Raw genomic sequence first — 24997 nt, forward strand, 5'->3', positions numbered from 1 at the left:
ATTTTTCCAGCCCAGCCGCCCTATAGTTACGCCACTGCCTGCCATGCATCCGTTCGTACAAAGAAACCAAACCGAAAACCGTCTGTTCAAAAGCTAAGATTACGAAACACGAGTGATTTATGTATAGCATATTTCTTAACCAAATACTTATAAAAAAATGTAATAAATTAAAATATATAACATGTTTTCAATTGCCAATTGTGTAAATCCAAGTAGAGGTACAAATTTAATTACATAGTACACAAGAATTGTTTTATGTTAAAGAATTAGAATGCAACCTCAAGCTAGGGATCTTTTCAGTTCACCTAAATTGAAATATTTTTGAAGGTTGCAGATGCTGGTACGCCACTGAATCCACTTGGAAAAGTTCAGCTCTGGGCTTTTAATGTGATATTTTATTGTTGTTCGAAGTTGATTGTGCATATTACTCAATTCATCTGGTGGTGTAAAACAACCAGCAAAGTTGCCAATTAAAATATTGTCTTGTGGAAATTTATGAAAACCTACAGTTTCGCAATAATCTTATCATTTAGTGTTGATAATGGTGATCGTATTTTTAACGAGAGTTTCGTACATTTTTATTAAGATATTTAATTATTGAAAGAAATATAACCGCTTTAGCACTTTTGATTTGACTTATTTATTTTTAGGGGAACATCGAACTAACGGTATGATCACTATAAAATGTAATATAGGTTAAGGGTAACATCAACATATTACATATCGTTAAATTTTAAGAAGAAATTTAGTAATTTTAAATGTATCCTTGTCGTAAATTTAGTTTAGTTTAAGCTTTGAAACTTATTGAATAATAGTACTTTTCATTTTACGGTAATTTTAAGAATGTAAGAACGATATTGAACACAGTATCTACTCGGTTAACAAATTTCTACTCAAACCGCCTTCGAGAGAAAGGACGATTTTTGAGATAACCATTTTGACGAAAGTAAATGAACACCTTTTTTCTCATACTTTCATTGAATACGACAATTTTAAGCCAACTTGCCTTTGATCAGTAAAAATATCTTTTTCGATTCCTTCTAAGCATCTTAATTCTAAAATAGACTAAACAAACTGCATTACTGTAAATATTTTATTTACTATCGCGAGGAAACTTTAATATTTAATAGAGGCCTTTGTTTAATTTATTTGCTTAACTTGAATTCAACTGACGTCTACACTAGACCTCCGAAAGAGACCTTTAACTTTACGTACTTAGCTGTACAGCAAAGTCACGTTTTAAGTCGCTTTGGTAAAAAAAGTGTAATTAAGACGCTTCCAATACCAACATTGTTTCCTTTAACTGCGTATTTTGGGCCGTCGACATCGATCAATAACACTTGTTGTTACCGTGACCTAATACGGTCCTAACGAAAACATTATGCATTATATCATTCGAATTTTCGAAAGCTATTTTCTAATGGTTCAAATGTAAATGGACTGAAGGTGTTATAATGAATAAATCCAAAATATTATCCCACACGAATGTATGATTTGGTAAAATAAAAACGTGCTCAGAAACCGAAAAACCAGATGTTTACTATTCCTATAATGTCTAGGCTAATTAAGAACGTAATACGGTAACTGAGAACGTATGAGTTACCTTTATATTAGCTATCATATTTAACTTGACTAGAAATCATAGTTTAAAACGAAACTGTAACACAATATTTGGTAGTGCTTCGAATTTCCATCTATTGAATATTTATTAAAAATAATCAGCTAGGCTAATACCCAAGGCACCACCTTAAGCCCAAGTCATACCTTTAAACAGGTGGCCGGGTTACAATTCGTAAGACGGTGGTGGCAAGCTCTTCATGCCACGCGAGCCAACAGTTCCCTACACTAACTATAACCGTTAACCACTACAATTCTTTTTATGAAAAAAGGGAAACCAAATAACTCGCGGAAAAACCCCTTTAACCAGTGTGGAGATCACTTGCAAACTCTAAGCAGAAGAAGTGGCTCCGAGTTTTCACTCAGTGTCACCAACTGGCATCGAACCTTGCTCCTCTTGCTGCGAGGCGACAGCGCTTACCACTCCGCCACCCCACAATTGTTATCTGTTTTCATACACGCTCACTTACCCTTTATCTCCTTTGATCAAATATAATATGTTCGCCTTATCTGAGTTTCTTATCTAATTGTATATGTGAAAGGTTATATAGATTCATAAGAAATTTGCCATAACCCTTGAAAAACTAGGATTAGCGTGAAGTCTCCGTAATCGAATTTCACGAGGAATGACAAATGTTTTACATATCACAAGTCGGTTAGGATAGAGATTTAAAAAATAACAAAGCAAGTTTAAAAAGCGATTTTTTTAACATAAGAAACCTCCGCACGGCATACCTGCGGGTTAAGCTTCAGAGGTAAAGGATTATCACCTAATTATAAGCTTGTAAATGTTATAACACTATATTCTTTCTTTAGAAACTATTTGATTAATTACTTTCTGAAAACCATTATGAAGATGATTCCAGAAAGCAGGTTTTTTTTTCTTTAGAGGTTGCTTGTCAAAATGTGAAGCTAAATAATGTTTTGAATTATAACGGCAGGTAACTAGGTATGTTGTTCATTCGTATAAAATGTTCATAAAAACAATTAACCCAACTTTTTATGGTTAATCGAAATTTTGCCGGTTAATTTATATGATCCGCCGACCTCTAGGTATCACATAGGGTAAATAAATCAGAACTAATCTGCTTTTTTCGTCAGAGTTAAGTCAATAACGGCTTCAGAGGGTGAAACAACTCGGCCAGCATTTGGTGTACCCACTAACTTTAAACCACTCGGACCTGGTTGTGGACTTTTAATTCTTGAAGGTATGGGGCCTGCATAATTATTTTTTGCCTATGGGAAAATGTTAACTTATTGTAGTAATTGGCCTCTTTTTACATGCACTAAAAATAGATTTTCAGTGATTTCTCGTCTTCAAACACTAACTTGCTGCGCTATCTGGAATGAGTCGACCCCGCCTGATCCCCCAGAAATTCCTTATAACGCAGTCTCTCCAATTAAACGGACAACTCATAGCTCCAATCTGTTAATTCTGGAATCTCGGATTTCCCCCTCCCCCCACCCGTTTATTTCTTTTCTCTTACCAGGGCTGGTGTGTTCTTTTTGACACGGCTCTTCTTATCAACCCACTTTTTCCTCACCTGCTGACCAGTTCTCTTCGCTCCCTTACCAACGGATGTCACCATTTCATCTACCTCATCCCAGGCAACATCAACATCTGCGCTGGTCTGATACAATTTCCCAATGCCCATTTCTCTGTGATCATTTCCTCTCCGGCCTCCAAACCACTGAGCAGGGCCTCTATCCCTCTTGGGGGGTATTTTGTTTGGCGCTCTTCACCACATTTAGGTTTACCCATTGCGGTGTTGTAACAATAAATAAAGCTAATAAAAGTACTTTATAAATATACTATAAAAATAACTCAAAAAAATAAAATGTAACAATATATGAGGCAGTTAATAATCTCAAGAGCGACGACAAAAAACGAGTTCTTTCACAAATTGCGCCAAGAAGGTAAGAGAGGCGATCAGGTAATAATCACGTGATAGCTATTCGCGTCAAAAATCGAGCTTTTCCATTGCTCTGTGACCTGGGGATAAATTTCGACAAAATAACAGCGTCGCCGATTAACAAGAATTGCTCTAACGTCTCTGCACCGCGATTTCGATTGCGAGGATCGCAAAATAAACAGCTCGCAAAATCGGAATCACAAAATAGCGATCCTGTTAAAATTAACAGGAATAGCAGAACGTCTCTGCAATCGTTAGATTGACCTGAATTGAAGCTCCACCAACTAATTAACGATTTTAAACGAACTTCCCCGTAACTAATGATACATTTTTCATCGTGACTATATGGCGATAAATAATTGAAAAATGTTGATTTTCTAGCGGTTTCAGAGAGGATCTTGTGGGAATTTGTACATTTTCCGTAACCTATCTATGTTCTGGGTCTTATGGAAACAAACGTTGAATTTTTTTACTTTCGCAAAACTAGTTCAAAGCAATTAAATTTTTAATGTTTAGGCTTAGTTTCTCTTGTCGGTGTAATAGTCCCAAGCCAGCCTTCCCGCACGGTACTGAGGAGTCCCAAATAGGACAAAACTGGTCTACCGTTGGAATTTCTGGCTATTTTATTTAATTTAATTTAGTTTTTCACTCGAAGATCTATTTGGTACGTGTTTCGCGTCTTTTTGTTTGCTCGAAGACCCATCGGTACGAGCTATTTGTAAGTTTTTAATTTTCTTCAAATTTCTTCAGGGTTTAGCTTTTTTATCCCTTTTCATAATGGACTAATCTACTTATTCGCTAATATTTTCATCCAAAACAAGTAAAACCTTTTAATAAACTCCTAAACATTGTTAAAGTTGATATAAAAGTCATGTTCAAATTTAAAATCTGTGAGTCTATGTTATCGTTGAGATATGACATATGTAGAAAACAATTTTATTTTGGCTTTGTTTTCCACAAAACCTGTTTTAAAAGATATTTATTACCATACAATACTCCAAAAAAAATTAACAGGAATTTTATTTGGAAGGCGCAGAAAAAAACACTTTAAAATAAGCTTTGTCTCATTAAAATAGCTTTACTTTTGAAACGTTATAGCTACCAATACTTAGATATCAAGAAAATTACCACTTTACTTACACTGCACTTTCCTACTACTCATTCAATTAAGTCTGTGAAATAAACGCCCATGTCAAATACATCTAACTCCTAATGACTTTGATTAAAGTAAACTCTTAGATGAGGAGTTCGAAAATTTAAATTATCTATTGCTAGTTGATTATCAAATAATAAGATTTATTTGTTTGAAATTTTTGTTAAGCTGTTTTTAAAAATTAAAGTGTTTCGAAGGGAGGTTTGTATTTCTGATTTTGCTTATAGATATAATTTATTTAGCTTAGTAAGTGGTTTAATAATTAAGGTTGCCAATTTTATAAGTATTTTGGCCAAAACATAATCAAACCTTATCACCGAGTTACGTTTAAAAGTGCTAATTATTTTAAAAACGATTGATAGGTCTAATTTGAGAAGTAGCCAAAGAAAAATAATGTACTTCCTGCCAAATGTTTGTCAAGTAGGGGAACTTGTATCAATCAAAGTTTTTAAATTTATCTTTGGTATTGTCAATTTTGGCCTTTCCTAGTAAGTAATGACTTCTTTATACCCAAGATTGAGTTAAATTTTAATTTTATTTCTTTAGATAAGTTATTATTATTTTTTGGTTAGATACATTTGCTTAATGGGATCCTCCACCCTCGAAAGGTGAAAAATACGTGCCCTTCCCGAATCTCCTTTATATTTTATTCTGAAAACCATTTATTTTTCCATAGTTCTACCAAGAATGTATTTATTTATACCAAGGGAGAATGTCTATGTCGAGATGGTTTTTAGCCTTTCTCTCAATCCACCCGTTGGTCCCCCCAGTACACTCCTCCGCTTAAAATAAAACGAATACTCCCGGTATTTCATTGGCTGCTTAAAATTTACGTCACCTAACGCGATGGAAATCAAACGCCGGTGACGTTTTGTCTTTCCCCCGCGCGAGACGGGGGAAAGGATTTCAACGTGCCCGGCGATTGCCGCAACATAATCATGCTTCCTAAATATAAATAAATACATTCCTGGTTCTACTGTGCGTATTAGTTAGAGGCGTCATGGAATTCGTTAAAAGTGGCATTAACACCTGTAATTTTTTTATAATTCCAATTCTTAATTTATCTTGGATTGAGAGACAGGATACGGAATTTCCAGGGCACCATCTTAAATTTTTAAGCCACTTCTGTTTTAAATCATTTGCCTGACAACACTGTTAGCTTCTGATATTCCAAATGGCTGCCAACGGGAGTTCAATTTCGTGTTCTAGGTTATAGCTCGAGCAAAGGCTTAACCAATGTTTTGAATTAACTAGTTCAAGAATAGAAAGACAAACAGTTAATATCTACAAATTTTTTGTACTCAAATTTCCTAGGAAATGTACTATAACAATTTTTATCCCCTGACCGTTCTATTAGATCTGGGTAGGCCTACCAGTTGCCAATTGTTACTATTATTTTACTACTACTGCGAATCTACTATAACCGACTGCCCGGAGTACGCTACTATTTGAATTTGTGGGTAGATATGAAATAAGGAAATATATTTTGCCATACCAAAAGACCAATTTTAATTATTACTAGACAAATAACTTTAAACACTAACGTGACATAAAAATGGTTAAAACGTGCACACTCTTAAATGAAAGGAAACTAAAAACTACTAATAAACCTCCTAAGCTAGATGCCATTTTCACCTAACCTAATTGTGTGGCATCTGCCATGATATTAAATCTCCAGTTTAAACTTATTACTTATCACAAGTATTTTTACTATGATACGAAGTCCATCGAAGGGGTGGCCAAACCCATTACGGTGAAGGGACTACGTTGTTGTCGTGAGTAAGACATCTTAGGCGACGCTCGAAGAGTTGAGAGTTTTTCGTCCAGCGAGAAACATCGAAGATTCGTGGAGCGAAGCCATCTGGAGGTTGATAACTATGTGATGGTTATTCTTGTCGACTAAAACGACTAAGTTAATACCCGAATAATGATTTTCCGACCGATGAAATGACTTAGAGCATATTCGAGCTCGGTGGTTCAGTAGACAACCGAAAGGTTATTCTGACAAACCTCAGAGAAGAAGTTTTTTGAAAAGATTTTCTGGGTGCGCTCCATGGTTTTGTACCAATAGACCACGTAACCTACGGGTCACGTGAATTTAATTTTGGATTAGGTCCAATCATGGCTGAAGGTGGAGTTGTCCCCGACCAATGGTCAAAAGGGGTAAGAAATTTAAAACCACCGGTAAACGCACACAAAAACAAAACTTTGCTATTGACAGATATCTACGATGGCATTTAGGCAGGATGGCACTGGCATCTCTAATCCCTGCGGCATTTTCTAAACTATCCTAACTAAGAATTTCCCCGCGCACACTAGAAAACCCCCAAAAATACAACCAATTATTTCAAAATACAATACAACACAAAATGTCAAAATTGCAGACTACTGGCGCCAGTGTCGGTTTCTCATACTAATACAAGAGCCACCGTAAAAAATCTTTTTAGATTCAATCAGTTTTCCTAGAGTTGCATGCTAGTCGCACAAAATGAGGAACGGGGTTTTATCCTTTAATCCTATGAATTAAAATTGTTCGTAAAGATCATTATCATATCTTTTTTATATTACCTAAATCTGCAGTTCCTAAATATTTCAAAAAAAAAAATTACATTCATACAAAATTTTCAAACTTTGAGAAGATATTTTTTTACTCTATCGTTGTCAAGATCGTATCTACTGAAATTAGTACAGATTACGCTCTTTCTTATTAAGGCCCTTGAAAAATAGTTAAAAGTGCACGTACCGTCCTTATTTCATTAACTTCAAAAGACAATGTAGGTGCTATGAGCCTTTCAACAATATAAAAACATTTCTATAGTTCAAATTCCCTCGCAACATAAAACCTTAACGACGCAATCGTTTCTTCGATTTCATTTTCCTCCAACTGGTCTTTATTGCGAAAACAATGCAAGAATATTTAAAATTATGCTTTTTCTTTTAGCATATCTTGAATGGCAAAAATAAAAAAGGCAAAAGTTACTTTCATTTATTAACGGAAATAATCTAAAATATTTATTTTCTTATATAATAATCAAAATTATCACACATCTTACAAACTATTTGTAAATGGCAGTATAACGGAAATAATTAAACACTTCCACGCATATGCTAAAATACTTCGAGCCTTGGTAAAAACGTCTAACAACAATTTAGATATACATGTATAGCAAAACTGCGTCGTTTCAAAAACCAAGTTTCTGCACGAGCAAATGAATCATGTGCGAAATTTATTTTTTTTTATCCCGTCTCATATGTGCAGGCGTTGTACGGTCCATCCCCCTAAAAAAGAAAATAACCCCAGGATCTCCTTGGCTCCTTTAAACTGTCACCTTCCGACGCGATTGTCATTGAAGCACGGGCTGTTGACGTTTTTTCTTTTAGACCACCCACAGACTGCGGAAAAGGCAAATCTGTAATAAATAATAATTTTATTTCAGGGAGTCTTATGGTAAATTTCGCCTACCGATAATTTTACTTAGTTTAGTAAAGCAAGGTAAAGATAGGAAAATGTTGGCGATTTTTTAAATTAAAAACGTTATTAATTTCAAAATTAATTACTCCAAATATTAGATTGAGTTAATAATATATTTTCCTATACCTCTAAAGTTACAATCCCTTTGAAAGGCCTGTTTAAAACCAAAACTCCACGTTTGAAAATAAACTATACTTAATTTGTTTTTCATTTCAAATGCAAAACTCAATTTTTGATGGCAAAATGTTATGCCTTAGACTCAACACGGGTCTATTACTATTTCTAAAAATGGGCCAAAATCCTAGCCCGGTTAACAATTCTGGTACGTGAGAAATTCAATAAATATCCTAAAGTCCATATATGTGTAATCCAAGAAGTGTCACCAGGAGGTTCGGGGAAGTAGGCCCATTTCATTGTCCAAAAGCTATCAATATATAATGCTACACCTTCAAAACATTTATTTCAATTACCACTTTAATCATTTGAGTTGAAGCTTAGGGATATTCAGATAATTAACTTTAAATAGTTCAATCAATTGCAGAAAATTTTGATTTAAATTAAAACTCTAATTAGTAATACTCTTCAATAAATGTTTTGACCAGCTATAAATTAACTTTAAATTACCAACGCTTAATCTTGACGATGCTATCTGTGATAACGTCACAAAGTGAAACTCAATGTATTTATCTCCCTCAATTCTAAATTTTTGAGCACGCAATTTTTTGAATTTACTTATTAAATTTGATCTCAAAACATGCAGACTCGGTAAACGAAGAATCCACATACCTAAATTTAGGGATTAAGTTTTTAAAAGTGGTGTTAGATGTTTTTACAAATGCTAGATGTATTTTATTCGTTTGTACCAATGATCGATGTATTTTAGTAAATGATATGAAGCGCTTAATTATTTCATAGCCATATTGATATCTATAAAACTTACTTTTGATCTATTTGGTCCGAGATTCGAGTTTTAATTTTATCCTCGAAAACCTATTGGTCCGAGTATTTAGTAAGTTTCATCATTACTTGAAATTAGTTTCTACTTTTTCACCTAATAAATTTGCATTATAGTTAACAGGTGGTTTTTATAAACTTTAAGGTATCGTACTTTTCGTTGTTTCCCAAAGTTAAATCCGGTATCATTCGATATCATAAAATTAATGCCAAATGAATTCATTATTTTCTAAACTCTGTTTAAAACGCACATTTTAATTTAAAAAATATTTTAGTGAATGTTATTAAAACCAGTTTATTAAATGTAACTTTTATTCAACCAGAGCTTTTAAAACTAAGCGTGTTATGAAAATATGTCTCTTCATTTTTAACGAAGTGTCAATTATATTAAAAAATACCCTTGTTCGGGAAATGACGATGTGACGATTTTAACAATGAAGTGCCAATGCCATTTCACGAACAAACAAGTTCAGTAAAGAAAAATATTTAATTCTACGAGGTCTACATTTACCTATAAATACCGAAAAAGTTTTCGGAAAGAACCATTGAATTATTTTCTAACGACAAATTGCCAAACAAACTTTCAATATGAGTTTGAAATATTTTCTTTTGTCGATTGGCATGATTGCGTTGCCTGAACTGTTCGTCGCTTCTCCGACAGAAGGTAAGTTGTGAAATTTTGTTATAAAAAAGTTGAAGATAATAATCGCTATGTTGGGTAACAAAACGCGTGTTTAATTTACTTAAGAGCATTCGGTTTTAATGCAAAAGAAAAACCTATGACTTATTCGATATTTCGGTACCATAATTTATTTTTTAATAATTAATTTGTTTAAAATTCAAAGTCTAAGATCATTACTAAGCAGTGGGCCAGAAATACACATTACAGCCTCAAAACAAAGAAATGTTAATAGGAGTGAGATATTTCGGTTATTTTGAGAACTGGCTTTGTGATAATCATGACACAGATATTTCTACGATAAAAATATTATTATTTGAATCTAGGCCGTATTATGTTATTAACTGGAATTTTTTTTAAGAAAGTGAAGTCGAAAATCCTACATCTTTTGATGGCAGCGATTATTGCAAAGTGATCAAAAATGATAAAGAAGCGGATCTTATTGGGATAATTGTAATTTTTAACGACTTTAGAAGTTTTTTATAACAGAAAAAGACAAATGTATTTATCTTTTTAGGATCCTTCAAATCCTTGCATGATTAACTGTTTCGTAAGAGATTCCGATGCGGTTGATAGTTTTGCCTTACCAAACAGGACCATTTGTGGCGAGAAAAAGGTTTACACTTTTAGACTATAAATCAAACCACAGGCCTTTGAACTGCAGTCCTTTAAATTTCTAACCAATTTTAATAATTTTATAGATTTGTTTCGAAGGAATTTGTGTAGATTCTTTTAGAAAACCAAATCCCGTAAGCTACTTTTTAATATTGAATAACCCCTTAATTTCGAAATAGAAGAAATTGATTTAAGCCTGCTCATGGTGTTGATCAAAATACTAAACTTTGTCCAAAATATTGTTTCAGAAACTGAAATGGTGGTGCGTCGGTTGGGGAGTTTTCTGCACTGGTTAAATGATATCTTCGGAAATTGCGTTAACAACATGTACCATCCATATCAAAAAAATAAATAAACATTGCGAAAATAAGTGGAAAAAAATAAAACAAAATGTTTCACATATAAAATAAATGAATAATCTGAAAGAAAAGCTCTATTTACGTTTATTTTAACAACTTCCGACATTCATTTTTAGTACAAACTAAAACATACTGCCATAATATATTTTGGTAAATAGTATAAATAATTATTAAGGAGTTCTGGCCATGTACTTCTGATTGAATTGGCTTTAAAAATTTTATCTGCTCCTTTAAATTAATTGAAAAACATAACCTATACCTTGGCACGTTTTTGATGAAATTTAGTGCTTAGGAAATAGTTTATTGGGTTGTATTCAAAAGTAATTATATTGTATAATTTATATTAGATAGTATAATGTTGTCTTTGGAATTAAAGTCGCCACAAAATTTCTAAAAACAATTTATGATATTTGATAGACAGGTAAAGCCGGCGCTCTAAAACAAAGAGGTATAACGTGTACGATTATAAACAAAGTCTTATTGTGATAATGGGACTTCCCCAGTGTGTTTCGTAAATTATACACTAGAAAGGTAGCATTCATTGTAGCAAAACCGATTCGATGGTGTAACAAATGACCACCGAGCAATGTACCGATCAAAAGGCATGGCCTTACATAAGGTTCAGATGATAAATGTTCATTCTACGCTTTGATAAAAGGCACCGAAGCTCCAAATTACTTGAATGACTTTTCCTAAGAATATACTTCTCGTTAAATTTAGTATTTTCTTCATTTAAAGCAACAGATTGAAGGGTTGGAAAAAGAAAAGGTTCCTAAGAAATATTAAATTTTTCTTATAAATATCATTTTCAGTTGAGAAAAAAAAACACAATTAAGGGTACTTTTTTCAAATATTAAAAAAACATGATAAAATAAATTGTGTTTTAAATATTTCCCAAATTTTTGAAAGATATATCTCTTTCTCATAACCCTTTTCCAGAAATGATACTCATTCTCGATAATTATTATTAGAATTGTACTAATGTAAAAGTAATACTTACTAGCACAAAATTATAAAAACTTTTCGAAACGTTTCTGTAATTTAATGGTTGCAAATGTAAAAATATAATAGCTTTATAACTTATAATAAGCCTCAATTTGGTTAATGACAGTTCTTACTAGATTTTTTGTGAACTTGCAGATTGAAAACATTTTAAAATTGGCCCGAAATCTAAAAATTCGATAACCCAGACTTCGGGTTCTTTTTTAAGTGATTATTAAAAAGTTAAAGTAATTACTTCATCCGGCCTCGATCGAGGTAAAAAATAATTATATTAGCGTTGGCCTCTTAATTTTATTTTTGAACCGTTGCTCTATAGTTTGACCCCAACTCTCTTTTAATGTTAAGAAATCTACTTGACACAAAAATTATTATGGGGTTTACATTCACGTAAATATTTTTTACACGGAAAAACGTTTTTTTTTGCTATGTATTTTTTCTTGTTCCAAAACAAGGGTTTAAAACGGTTATGGTTCGACTTTTTACTGCACTGACAGAAAATGTTGCACTGAGCTACTTATAAGTATGATATATGCTTATCCATATGTTTCTTTTTTAAATTTTTGTCAAACGTCGTCACAAATTTAAAACAGCGACCATAAAATGACCTATTTCATATTTTGGCCACCAGGGGGAGCTCTAAATTATAAAACGAGATACGTTTTTTCAAACTACAGTTGATACTTTAAATAGTTGCCGTCGGAGCTATGAAAGGTTAAATAACAACTCACCTCAACGTTTTTCTATTTTAACTCAATTCCGGTCACGAATCTATATGCCTTAAACTCAGTATGTAAGTCGCGATCAAATTTCGTAAGAAACTTGTCGGCCGTACTCATGCCGTTAAATCGTACGCGTTTTAGAAAAAGGGTTTTTTTTAATCAAAAATACAGAATTTAGGGTTAAATATGTAATAGGCGACATATTTATAGTTAAAAAGAACCACCTATGGACTGCAATGCAAAAGTTGATAAAATTAGTGAATTGACATATTTATAGTGTTTGACTTTATAGTATTAAAACATTTTAATTTTGAAGTAATCATTTTAAGGTGACACATTTAACAAAAATTCTTCTTTAAAATCTTGATTTTCTATATTTTTACATTTTGTAGAGTTGGAACAACTTTTACGGGCAGTTCTTGCCAATAGCTAAACTTTCCATGCCGAATTTCCGGCAAAACATCTCACGCGAGAAGGTTCATCACTAGTTGCTTTGCAAGTTCGTTTTTTTTATCAGTTTATGGTTTTATTCGACCAAAATGGAGCTTTACTATTTGGTAGGCTTGGTAGCTGATAACTGTCATTAACAATGACTGTAACTGAGGACTGTTTTGATATTCGATTATGTTTCTTAACCTCTGTGTTGGACTGACCATATCCGAAGAAGTCATCAAGCGACTTTTAAAGCTATTATTTCAGGAGGCCGGGTTACAATGCCACGCGGGCCAACAGCTCCCTACACTATAGCTATTACAGTTAACCTAAATACGATTTTACGCAAGAGGAAACCAAAGCACTCGGGGAAAACCATTTAAACCAGTGAGGAGAGAACTTGCAAACTCAACGCAGTTGTGCCGAGTTTTCACTCAGTGCTACAAGCTGGGATTATTATTACCTTTCCATAATACCTTTTTATGTAACTCATATATATTTTAAGAACTTTTTTTTTTTTACAATTCAATTTATTTTATTGATAAAATTTGGAGTACATGTTTGTATTCATTATAGGGCCAAGTCAGCTTGCGACGTATAGGCCCGCAGTGGGTAGAGATGTAACATATAGTTAAAATTTAAAAAAAGAAAAACAACTAGATATAACAAAAAATTCTTAAATACAAAAATACGAAAGGTGCCAAAAGGGCAATACAAAAATTAACTCGAAATAACACACTTTTATTACACTAGTTTTCAAAAATTGTTCTCTAAAATTAATGTCTTTAAATTTTGATTTAGGGCGAGTTTGGTTTTACAATCTTTCAGGTAGATATAGATTAGGTTGTATTTTTTACAACCGTTATAAAAAATTTAATTTAATTTTTTTGTGGTTCGACAGTTGGGTTCAACTAAAAGTTTGGTACTACGTCTAGGGTGTGCTATCGTTCCTTTTGGAAATACAATATTTTCCGTTGATCCGTTAATATTATTGTGAATAAATTTTGAAGAACAGAAATCGATTATTTGTTTTATAGTTAACAATGAACATTTTTCAAATAGCGGTTTATCAACTTTAAATATATTACCTAGGGCTCTTTTTTGTATCACCTGGATTCGGTTTAGATTGTTTTGTGCCGTATTACCCCATACTTGCACACCGTAGATTAAATAGGGATAAAAAAGTGCGTAATATTTTTCAAAATGTTTTTTCTAGGGAACATCAGTTTACACTGATAAATTTTAAAACCGGCTGAGTTAATTTTTTTCGTAACTTCCTCAATATGTTTGCTAAAGCCTAAGTATTCGTCAAACCAGATTCCTAAATATTTATATGAGACTACTCTTTTGATTTTATTTCCCCCAATTTTCAGAACACATACATTATCTTCTACGGTTTTATTTATATTTTTAAAAAGAATATATTCGGTTTTATACGTATTTAATTTTAGACCATTTTGTTTTAACCAGGAATTAATTATACAGAGGGCTGCATTTTTTTAAGGCTAATATGTTTGAGTAATAATATAGTGTCTATATAAATAGAGACCATTTAAAATTTTTGTAGTTAGATCATTAATGTAAACATTGAAAAGTAGGGGCGACAAAATTGACCCTTGCGGGACCCCAATGGTGACGTTGTCGAACGCAGAAAATACATTATTGACTTTGCTACAACATTTTCTATTTGAGAGGTAACTTCTTATCCACTGTGAACCGAGTCCCCTTATACCTTTAAGTTCCAGTTTTTTAATAAGCCTTTCGTGGGGAACACTGTCGAATGCTTTTTCGAGGTCCAAAAAAATGCCAATACAATACATTCCACTATCTAAGGCGCATAGTATATCTTTGTAGACTTTAACAATTGCTAAATCGGTACCGGTTCCCACCCTAAAACCAAACTGGTTCTTTGACAAAACGGAGTGTTTGTTACAAAATGAATTAAGCCTGCTGTAAAAACATTTATCAAAGATTTTTGCTATAGTGGATAAGACAGAAATCGGTCTGTAATTAGCCAGGTTGTTATGATCGCCTTTTTATAAATGGGTGTTATACAAGCATTTTTAATTTATTGGGGTATTTCTCATATTTTACCTTTTTAAGTACGTTTTATTTACACAAACATATTTATATACAGTACTATAATACTATATAGGAAAGAAATTAGTTCGTCATTTCCGTTCCAACATGGTTTTTTACTAACAATTTGTAACGTTTAATCTACCACTGTAGGTAAACCATAACCAACTTACCCTGAGTCGCTACAATTGTATCCTTAAATCCCGGGAGTGATGCATGACCTTCGTTTCTCGGGGTAGCGATTGCTGCTGTCTAGGGGTTTAAGCTTACTTATACATTCATTAACGACTGTATCACGACCCTTTAACTTTCGGGAGTGATCATCTTGTTATTTTTCTACTTTTTATCATTTTTTTTCCCTCAGCATAGCCCTCTAGGGACCATTCATATATTGTTTTTGTTTCATTTCATTTATCTGGCCTATTCTGGCAGCCCCGTAGCTTTTTCGTTTTTTACACACCCCGATAAGATAAGGGGTCATCTATTTATCTTGTATATAAAGCCAAGACAACTTTGTACAAAACAGTCAGTTTTTCTTTAGTTTTGTTTTAATCGTTTCTTCAAGGGTGATCAGAATGTGGTATACAGCATTCGGTGACGCGGTTCGACATGAAGGTTAAAAGTGCACGGTACTTGTGCGGGTATTTCGGTCGAATTCGTGGTTGTGCGCGATGACTTTGGTGTAGAAGTTATGTGCGGTTCTTCCTTGGAAGGTTACTTGAAGAGCGATAAGTACTTTTGAACATTTCCTTTATAATTTTTCTTTATTTCGTTTAAATGTATTGTGTAAACTGAAACTCTTATGTCCCGACCTAATTTCCTGCGAGTTTAGCAGACGATTATATGCCACCCCTTTTGTTAGACCAGAAACCCCGTAGATTTAGTTCTTTTGTTCAACTGTCAGAGCAGCCATACTCCTTTACCATCTAGTCTGTCAAATCCTCCACATCCGGAACTAAATACGAAATTGGTGATAGTTAACTATTTTTATTTACGTCAGGCTAGCCAAAGCCAGTTTCTTTATATTTATTTTTTTTAAAACTACCAACCAAAGTATTTTTTTGTATATATATATTATTCGTCACAACCCCAAGGCCCACCATAGCCACGAACTGTTAATCCTTTAACCGTTAGGTAAGAAGTACCAGTTAAATTGTATACGATTACCATTGATAATTCCAAGTACAAATAAAAGAGTTACTGTTTTGCATAGCTACTATTGATTTCATTTACCTACTCTGTGACAATACCGACTCTAAGGATCCGAACAAATAAATTCGATACATACGGCACGGGGAAATAAGTATTTAAATTTCCCTCGAGTTTAGTGCGTGGGTCAGATTCTCAAGGTTACATTTGGAACTTTTTGAATCTTCCCTCCTTACTGATCTCCACGACTCCCCCCTCCCCCCCCTGAAAGTTATAGTGTCGTAATAACTGTAATAAGGATTGCCAGCATTTAATTAAGAGAAAATATGAATTATCCTAACACATAAAACAGCTACACTTACAAAACACTTAACTAACAACCGCACAGCACACTACTAATTACAGGTAATACAATCCACTTTAAAATATCTTGAAATAATTATTTACTTCACACATTAAACCAGAAAAATATTTACAACAGCCCAACCGCTGTAACCGCTTCCAGCTCTCCTAGCCCACAAACAAAATAAACAAACATTTATACTTAGTTCAGTACACGGTCCATCAGCCGCGGTCTGATGTCTTGACCCGCGTGTTTTCAGTCGCCACGCCACGCTTCGCGTATCTCCAAAACGCCGTACTCCCGCTCTTCAAACACGAGCCGTCACTATTCGCACTATTGGCTCAAACGGCGCGAGTTGCCGCGAACCACCCTGTCTTGTAGCAGGGCACGAGCAGAGATGGGCAAAAAATCATTTGGCGAATAACGAATAAATTACTAAATAACAAAATATCTGATCATATTTATTCGTCGATTGACAGGGCTAAATATTTTAGGTATAGTTATTTGGCAATTAAACAAATATTTTGCCGTGGTCTTATTCGATAAATAATTTAAAACATAATATTTTCGATTATTATCTGGAAAATAATATTTTACGAATATTTAATGAACATTCATTTGTTAAATTGTTTTTTTACAAAATATTTTCAGTCATTTATTTCGCGAAATAAAAAATTATCTTTAATTTAAATAACGAATAAGGATTTTAGTTAATCGAGTAAACGCAAGGTTAAAAAAAATGCTTATCGCACTATAAGGAGTAAACTGTTGCGGGATATTTGACTTCCTGATAATGGCAACTTTTAACGCTAATGCCACCGACAAAGCACCTCCAGTTAGAAGCTTTGGAGGCAGTGGCGTAATGAAAAATTTCGAGCCCCCCGCAGGATATCAAAAGGCCCCTTTATAAAAAAAATGTATTTGTTATAAAGTATTAGTAGTGTCGTAGTAAATGGAATGCAATATATAATATATCTATTTAAATTAAAAACCGCGAATTTCATTTATTAAAATTTGAAAATTAAAATATTATATTAAAAAGCTACCTTTAGATATTCGTCCCGTAACCCATTTTTCTCCATTTTTACAAGTTTTTCTTGTAAAAATACTTAAAACGAAAGGCCCCCCTAGTTTGTGAAAATGAAACCCCCCCCCCCCCCGCGTTCGCGGGGTCTGCAGGTCCTTAGTTACGCCACTGTTTTAACGATGCTACGGAAATTATGGGGTCGGTGGTATTAGATTAATGTTTTTATTAATTTACTGCCCTTCCGTACTTTTTACCTTGGGTAAATGATACCCCTAGCTACCCTGGCACCCGGGGCGGTCAGTCCTCCCCCTTATTCCGCCACTGCTACAATCCTTTTCTCGTGATCTACGAATTTCAATCTTGGAATGTCATATTATCGCGTGAAAACCAAATTCACGTATCTTCGTAAGGTTTGTGTATATAGTAAAGGCAAATGATGCTTTCAAGTAAAAATTAGTAGCATTAATTAAATAATTAATTAATAGCTACAGTGGCGTAGCTATAGGGCCGGCGCTAGAACAGGCGAGCGAGGCGAGCGTCTAGGGCCTCGCACTTAGCGACACGTTTTGTGGTCCCCACACCTAAGGGAACATTTAGGGGTCCCCTTACTTAGCGGCACTTATTGAGGTCCAGCACTTTTTGGGGTTCCCGTACTTAGCGGCACTTATTCGGGCCTCTCATTTATTCCTTCGCAAAACATGTGTGTTGTGAGAAGGGGCCTCTCTCACATGTCGCTGCCTCCCCTCCGACCGGTCTGCTGTACCTTCGCTGTGCCATTAAATAGTGACCACCATTGCTGGGTAATATTGATACTCTTTGTTAAAATAAAAATGGTGTCGACAATTGTATTTCGTCTCTGACACCAGAATTAACTTTAAGTCTTTGGAATTTGTATTGCATTTTCTTACAAATTGGCCATATATTCAGTTACTTTCCTTGAGTCTAGCCCTGTCAAATAAAAATAATTCGTTATCTACAAAATAAAAAATAATCGGAAGCTATTTTTAACGATCTATTTGTAAACTACGCCAACCCGAAATATCTGATGACAAAATATTTCAGTCTTCTTTATTTGCAAAATACATTTATTTCAAATGATTTAATAAAACAGATATTTTGACCTTTTTATTTATAAACTTATTTTATTAAAAAATATTTTCCTACATTTATTTAAAATATTTTTCTCTAAATAAATTAATTGTAACGTTATTTATAAATAACAACTGACAAGAAAAAATTTAATCGTTATTCGCCAAATGATTTTTTGCCCATCTCTGGGCACGAGACTTGAACTCCCAGTTTAAGTGGGAAGCTTTAAGTTTTCAACGAGGCGCATATTTTTACCTTCACGCACTTGCCGGGTGTCTCGGTCCGCACTCTGTCTCGGTCAGATCTCCCGATTCTGGCTCCATCACCTTGGTTTTGTCTTGGGTCCCTGTCAATTACACCAATTGTTTGTCGCCATGACCGAATAGGGTTCAAGGGGCTGACCTTAGATTTGCCCAGTTGGTGAACAGGGGTGACCCCTTCGCTCATGACGAACGATATCGTGTTCTTGGAAAACCCAGGCATATGGACCACACACATTTTATAGCACTTGCAAATTAATGAGGGGCTGAGAGCGGGGCTAGGCGCGGAATTCTCGGAAAGCCGAACCTAAAAATATAATAATAATGAACACTGTAAAACATTTTAGCAATAACTGGGCAATCCTTATTTTCTTGGAGGCAATGTAAAAACGGGAAAGAATAAGAGGGCTAAAAATAGAACGAGGGCTTTTAGAAGGGATTGACAATTCATCGATATATATTTTAAGATGGGGAGAAATGAAAGCAGCTACCGCCAATTCCGAAGTAAAAGATAAGGACAGGGTATAATAGGTAGAGTGACCCCTAGGCCTACAGAGTCACCCCTTCCTAGAAACGGCCCTTTTGACAAAGGCGTTGAAGAAAGTGATCGTAAATCCAAGACCAATTACTGCACCCAGCGACCAGCGCGAGCTCAGAAATTGGCCACACACGTAGGACCACTTTCCCAACTAAAACTAAATTGAATTTTACCGAAAAATGTATTACCAAAGGCAAATAAATATTCGGGAACTAAATATAGCGTTACAAATTGTGAATTTAATTAAAAGTAACTTATTCGATGGTTTACTCCAGTATAATTGAAATATTTACGCGTTTACCCAATTTTATTTGAAATAATTAATAATTTTTCTCAATTTTACTTGAAGTAACTAATATTTATTGGTTTTACCGAAATTTGTTCGCTTTCATCCGTATTTAATTGTAGGCATGCAAAATTACCTATAAAAGCCCAAAATCGTCAAAATCGCTGTCACTTGGCAACTTTTCTTTGTCTTACCCAATTTGGGTCATTTTTTGCGAAATCTCTTTATTTTATCCAATTTTAATTTTTTTAAATTTTTCTCCCAAATTGGGTCAATTTTAGCGTAATTTCTTTATTTCATCCAATTTAATGAATTTAACACAATTTGATTTGATATAAATAATTGTTAATGAATTTCATTTATTTTTTTATTTATTATTTATCAAGTAAATAATATTTTCGAACTTTTAGAACCAAAACAACTACGGATATATATTGGAAATTAATGGGCTTTTGATCGAAACTACTGTTTTTTTTTTAAATTTTTATACTTTTTTTTACAAAATTTAAAGATTTTGCTAATTTTGATGTATTATTTTCCAAATTTTTAAAATAATAAAAAAAAAGAAATTTTACCATATAAATGAAATTCTATCAATTTTGATCGTTTTGGATCGAAACTATTTTGATAATTTTTTTCAGTGTTATTAACACTTTTTCAATTTTGAAAAAAAAAATTCAAACAATTTTGAGATTTATTTTATTTTTATATAATTTTTACAAAACTATAAAATTGGGCAAATTTAGATCTATTATTTTCCAATTTTGGTCAAGTTGGATCAAATTGACCAAAATAAATACCTTGTTTTTCAAAAATTCGCAATTGATCTATATATTAATCCAATTTTGCGCAACTTATAAATTTCGATCAATTCCTATGAATTTTGATCGAAACTACTGTTTTTATCAATATTTTTTCCAATGTTTGTATTTTTTTTATTTTTTTTCTCACATTTTTTACAATTTTAGCCATATCGGTTCATTTTCAACCATTTGGTTCAAATTGATCAAAATGTGATGAAATTTGATTTTTAATTTTTTTTCAATTTTTTTAAACTTTTTAACAGGGGGGACTGTTGAAGTTTTGTAGCAGCAGCGCTTCGCAGTGATGATCAAGAGACTCGAATAAACGATAAACTGGTTATATTTATTTAAAATAATGAGAACAAGTTACAAGATTGAAAGCTGGTAAATTAGTGACACACCGATATGCAGTGTAAAAGGTTTTTATACTAAAAACCGAGCGGAAAACATTTAAAAAACAAATATAAAATAAAGCGGAGAAATAAAGTAAAGAACATCTCTCCGTGGTTTTGTTCTCTTTCCCGCTGTGTTGGAAAACAATCTTCGTCGGTTATCTTCAACACTCTCCCTCGACGAAGATATGGTTAAATGCGTGGAGATTCAGGCTTTGGCGAAGGCGTGTGAATATCTCGGCACATAACGGCTTCGTGAAAATATCTGCCAACTGCTCTTCACTTGGCACGTAGGTGACATCAATCTGGCCGTTGATCACAAGTTCTCTCACGTAGAATTGACGGACGTTGATGTGCTTTGTACGACGATGAAATTCTGGATTCCGGATCAATTTGATAGCTCCGGCGTTGTCAATGCGCAGAACTGGAATCTCATTTTCTCTTTCAATGCCCAAGGACCTTTTGATGGCTTTGATCCAGACAATATCTTTCGCTGCTTCTGTGGCGGCAACCAATTCAGCCTCGGTAGTAGATAATGCAACGGACTGTTGCTTTCGACTTGCCCATGTAATTGGCGTTGGTCCCATCAGGCAGACAATTCCCGAGGTTGAGCGTCTGGTCTTTTCACATCCGGCATAATCGGCGTCGCAGTAGGGGACAAGTTCCGATGTGTCATCTGATTTGAACAAGAGACCCAGGGTTGTCGTTCCTCGTAGATAACGAAAAATGCGTTTTACGGCGTTCCAGTCTGCAATAGTTGGGTTTGCCATAGCCTGCGATGTACGATTTACGGCGAACTCGATGTCAGGACGTGTACCCATTGCAGCATACCGAAGGCTTCCAATGGCTGAGGCGAACATCGTTTGAGCTTCGAATTTCTTCTGACCATCTTCGCTGGTATCTGGCATAGAGGCTGGTGTTTTTACAGCTTTACAGCCAAGCATATGGAATCTTTCCAAGACCTTCTCGAGATAGGCGCTCTGATGAAGGAAAATTAAGCCATCTTCCGTGAAGTTGATCTTGAGACCAAGATATGTTGAGGCGGCTCCTGTGGTAATCTCGAATTCATCAGGGAATTGACGGAGGAATGCATCAACATCTGTAGCTGTAGTTCCGGCAATGAGACCATCGTCGACGTAGAGGATTAGGATAAGCAATGTCCTTCCAGATGAAAAAACGTAGAGGCAATGATCACCATCAGCACGTCTGAAACCGAAATCTTGTAGAACTCGATCAATTCGCTCGTTCCAGCAGCGTGGTGATTGTTTAAGGCCGTACAGACTCTTTTTAAGCCTCCAGACTTTGCCGCTACTGTCATCAAATCCTTCTGGTTGGTGCATGTAAATCTCCTCGGACAAGTTTCCATGAAGAAAGGCTGTCCTTACATCAAATTGCTTTAAATGTAAATTCTTCTGAGCAACGATGCTGAGGAATATTCTCAGGGTCTCGAAACGGGCAACTGGAGCGAAAGTCTCTTCATAATCGATCCCTTCTCGCTGTGCATATCCCTTGGCTACGAGTCTGGCCTTATACTTGGAAATCGTTCCGTCTTCGTTTGTCTTCGTACGAAAGATCCATCTATTTCCAATGATTTTCCGGCCCGAAGGTGGATTGACCAATTCGTAAACTTGGTGTTCCTTCATTGAAGAGAGCTCTTCAGACATTGCCGTTTGCCATTTCATGGATTCGGCGCTTGAACGAGCTGCTTCGGCTGTCTTTGGAAGATCATCACCGATCAGGAAAACTTTGTCTACAGGCATGCAGGTACAACAAGTGTGCCCTTTTGCCCTCAGTTTTGAACGATCTCGAAGTACGGGTCCGGTGGCTGCAGATGGTGATTCGACGGATCTGGATGTCACGTCTTCGGAATCCGAATCATCGGAACTCTGCTCTCCCTGACTAGAGACATCCATCCATTCTCCAGGTTTGGTTTCGAGTATGCATTTCTCAGGATCGAACTTGACATCTCGAGATCGGATGACGTCATTTAGCTCTGGAACGTAGACTCGATATCCATCCATGTTATCTTCATAACCAACGAGAATGTCTCTCAAAGCTTTCTTAGACAGCTTCCTTCGCTTCTCCTTTGGCACATGAACGTAACAATCGGTTCCAAAAATGCGCAAATGCTTGACTGATGGATTCGGCTTTCCAGTCCATAGTTCGTACGGTGTCTTCCCTTTGATGCAGGTTGGGGCTGTGCGATTTAGAATATACGTCGTCGTGTTGACTGTTTCGGCCCACAGCTTTGGAGGTAGATCGGGTTTTGAATGCAGCATTGCACGAACAGACTCCATGATTGTTCGATTCTCACGTTCAGCTACTCCATTTTGCTCAGAAGTGTATGGCATTGAGGTTCGATGCTTCAGGCCGACTTCTTGTGTCGTTATTCGGCGAAACTCATCGTTGACGTACTCGGTTCCGTTATCCGTGATAAGTTCTCGTACGGTATGCTCATGGTTCTTGCAAAATGCGAGAAAGTCCTTGAAACGATCCACGACTTCAGATTTCTTTGCCAAGAAATATGTGATACGAATGCCGGAATACTCGTCCTTGAAGAGAAGATAGTAGAGCTTGCCCTTCATTGATGGAGTCGGTGATGGCCCCCAGAGATCTGAATGAATTCTATCTCCTGGCTTCGTGGCTTTATCTAACCGAGTGCCAAAGCTGTGACGAGTCATTTTTCCAAAGATACATCCTTCGCATAGTTTATCAGTCTTCTGATTGATAATCTCGTAACCGAGTCTCTTCAGAGTAGCCGCTACATGTCGTTTATCTTGATGGCCTAGTCTTTCGTGCCAGACTTGGAGGTCCACCTTTTTCTCGTTTCTTGGACCAGTGGCAAGATATAAGGAACTCGATGGCTGCTCCACAGTCATATCTACCCGGAACAGTGATTCGACTTTCCCAGGAAGACGTAGATGCTTTCTTCCCTTTATTTTCTCATACAGGCCGCAGGAAAACGCAGTGGCTTGAAATTCCAAGTTGGAGTTTCGTTTCATGGCGCTTTTTAGAGAAAATACATTGCATGCAAAACCACTGATGTGCCAAACGTTGTGGATAATCTCGTGACGAACGGACTTTCCATCATTAAAACGTACGCGAATGTCACCCTCGCCGTCCGCTGTCATCTGAGCTTTGTTCCCAACTTGTAGAGTGGTTGGACTGTCAAACCTCCTGAACTGAATGAACTTCGTAGCGTCATTGGTAATGTGCTGCGTAGCTCCGGAGTCGAAATACCAGACAGTGTCTGCCGTAGTATGAGCAACAAGACCATTTGCCGCATAAAGACTACCGCCATTGTCGACGCCAGTGTTGCTTCTGCTTTCTCCAGTTCTCAGATTGCCGGATGGTTTCTTCCCTCCTGTGCAGTCCCTCGAGAGATGTCCTAACTTCTTGCATTTGAAACATCTCGGTCGATTTCCTCTTGAGCTATTTCCAGTGGAATTGACATTTTTTCTACCATCTCGACGAGCTAGAAGACCAGAAGACTCTTCAAAGGCGTTTCCATCACGTGTTGAACGGCCTATCAGTAGGCGCTCCAACTCCGCGACCGTCTGCTTTTCTTTAGGCAATGTATCCCAGAGCATACCAAACTCTCGGTATTCGTCTTGAGGTAATGACTCGAAAATGCAGGCGATCAGAATACAGTCATCAAATGAAACGTCCTTTTCCAACTTCGCTGTCGTCAGGATGTCTGATCATAGGTAACGCATTTGTGCAAGATGGGTGGCCATGTCATCTTCCGGAGCTTTCGTCGTTTTTATCAGTTGGGCGAGTAATTTTCGAAGCCGGTTGGACGACTTTTGTTCGAAAATTTCCAGTAGTTTACTCCACATTTCCCTTGGTGTTTCACAATCAGCAATCATGTTCTGGACCTTCCGGGATAACGCTGACCAGATGACAGTACGGGCTGTACTGAATGCAACTTGGTATTTCTCTAGGGCTGCAGAGAACGCTGCCTCTGTCTCATCGGTTCGTACTGGTTCCGTACGACTTCCATTGACAATGTTGTATACGCTTCGAATTGTCAAGACGTCACAGACTTGTCTTTTCCAGCTTCGCCAATTCTCTGGACCAGACAGCTTCTCGACGTCATGGCGTAGAAGACCGTCC

General features: G+C 35.6%; 1 protein-coding gene across 1 annotated transcript; it reads left to right on the forward strand.

The window, feature by feature from the left end:
• The first annotated feature begins 9659 nt into the window (after nt 1-9659).
• Nucleotides 9660-10833, forward strand: LOC149954615 (uncharacterized). Its single transcript, XM_090167656.1, has 5 exons — nt 9660-9773; nt 10150-10241; nt 10306-10404; nt 10490-10537; nt 10652-10833. Exons 1-5 carry the CDS (start codon nt 9698-9700, stop codon nt 10697-10699), a joined length of 363 nt encoding a protein of 120 aa, XP_090023782.1. The 5' UTR covers nt 9660-9697; the 3' UTR covers nt 10700-10833.
• Nucleotides 10834-24997: the final 14164 nt, after the last annotated feature.

The sequence above is a fragment of the Leiobunum rupestre genome, chromosome 3 (genome assembly GCF_980474605.1).
Source record: "Leiobunum rupestre chromosome 3, qqLeiRupe1.1.hap1, whole genome shotgun sequence".
NCBI lineage: Eukaryota > Metazoa > Arthropoda > Arachnida > Opiliones > Sclerosomatidae > Leiobunum > Leiobunum rupestre.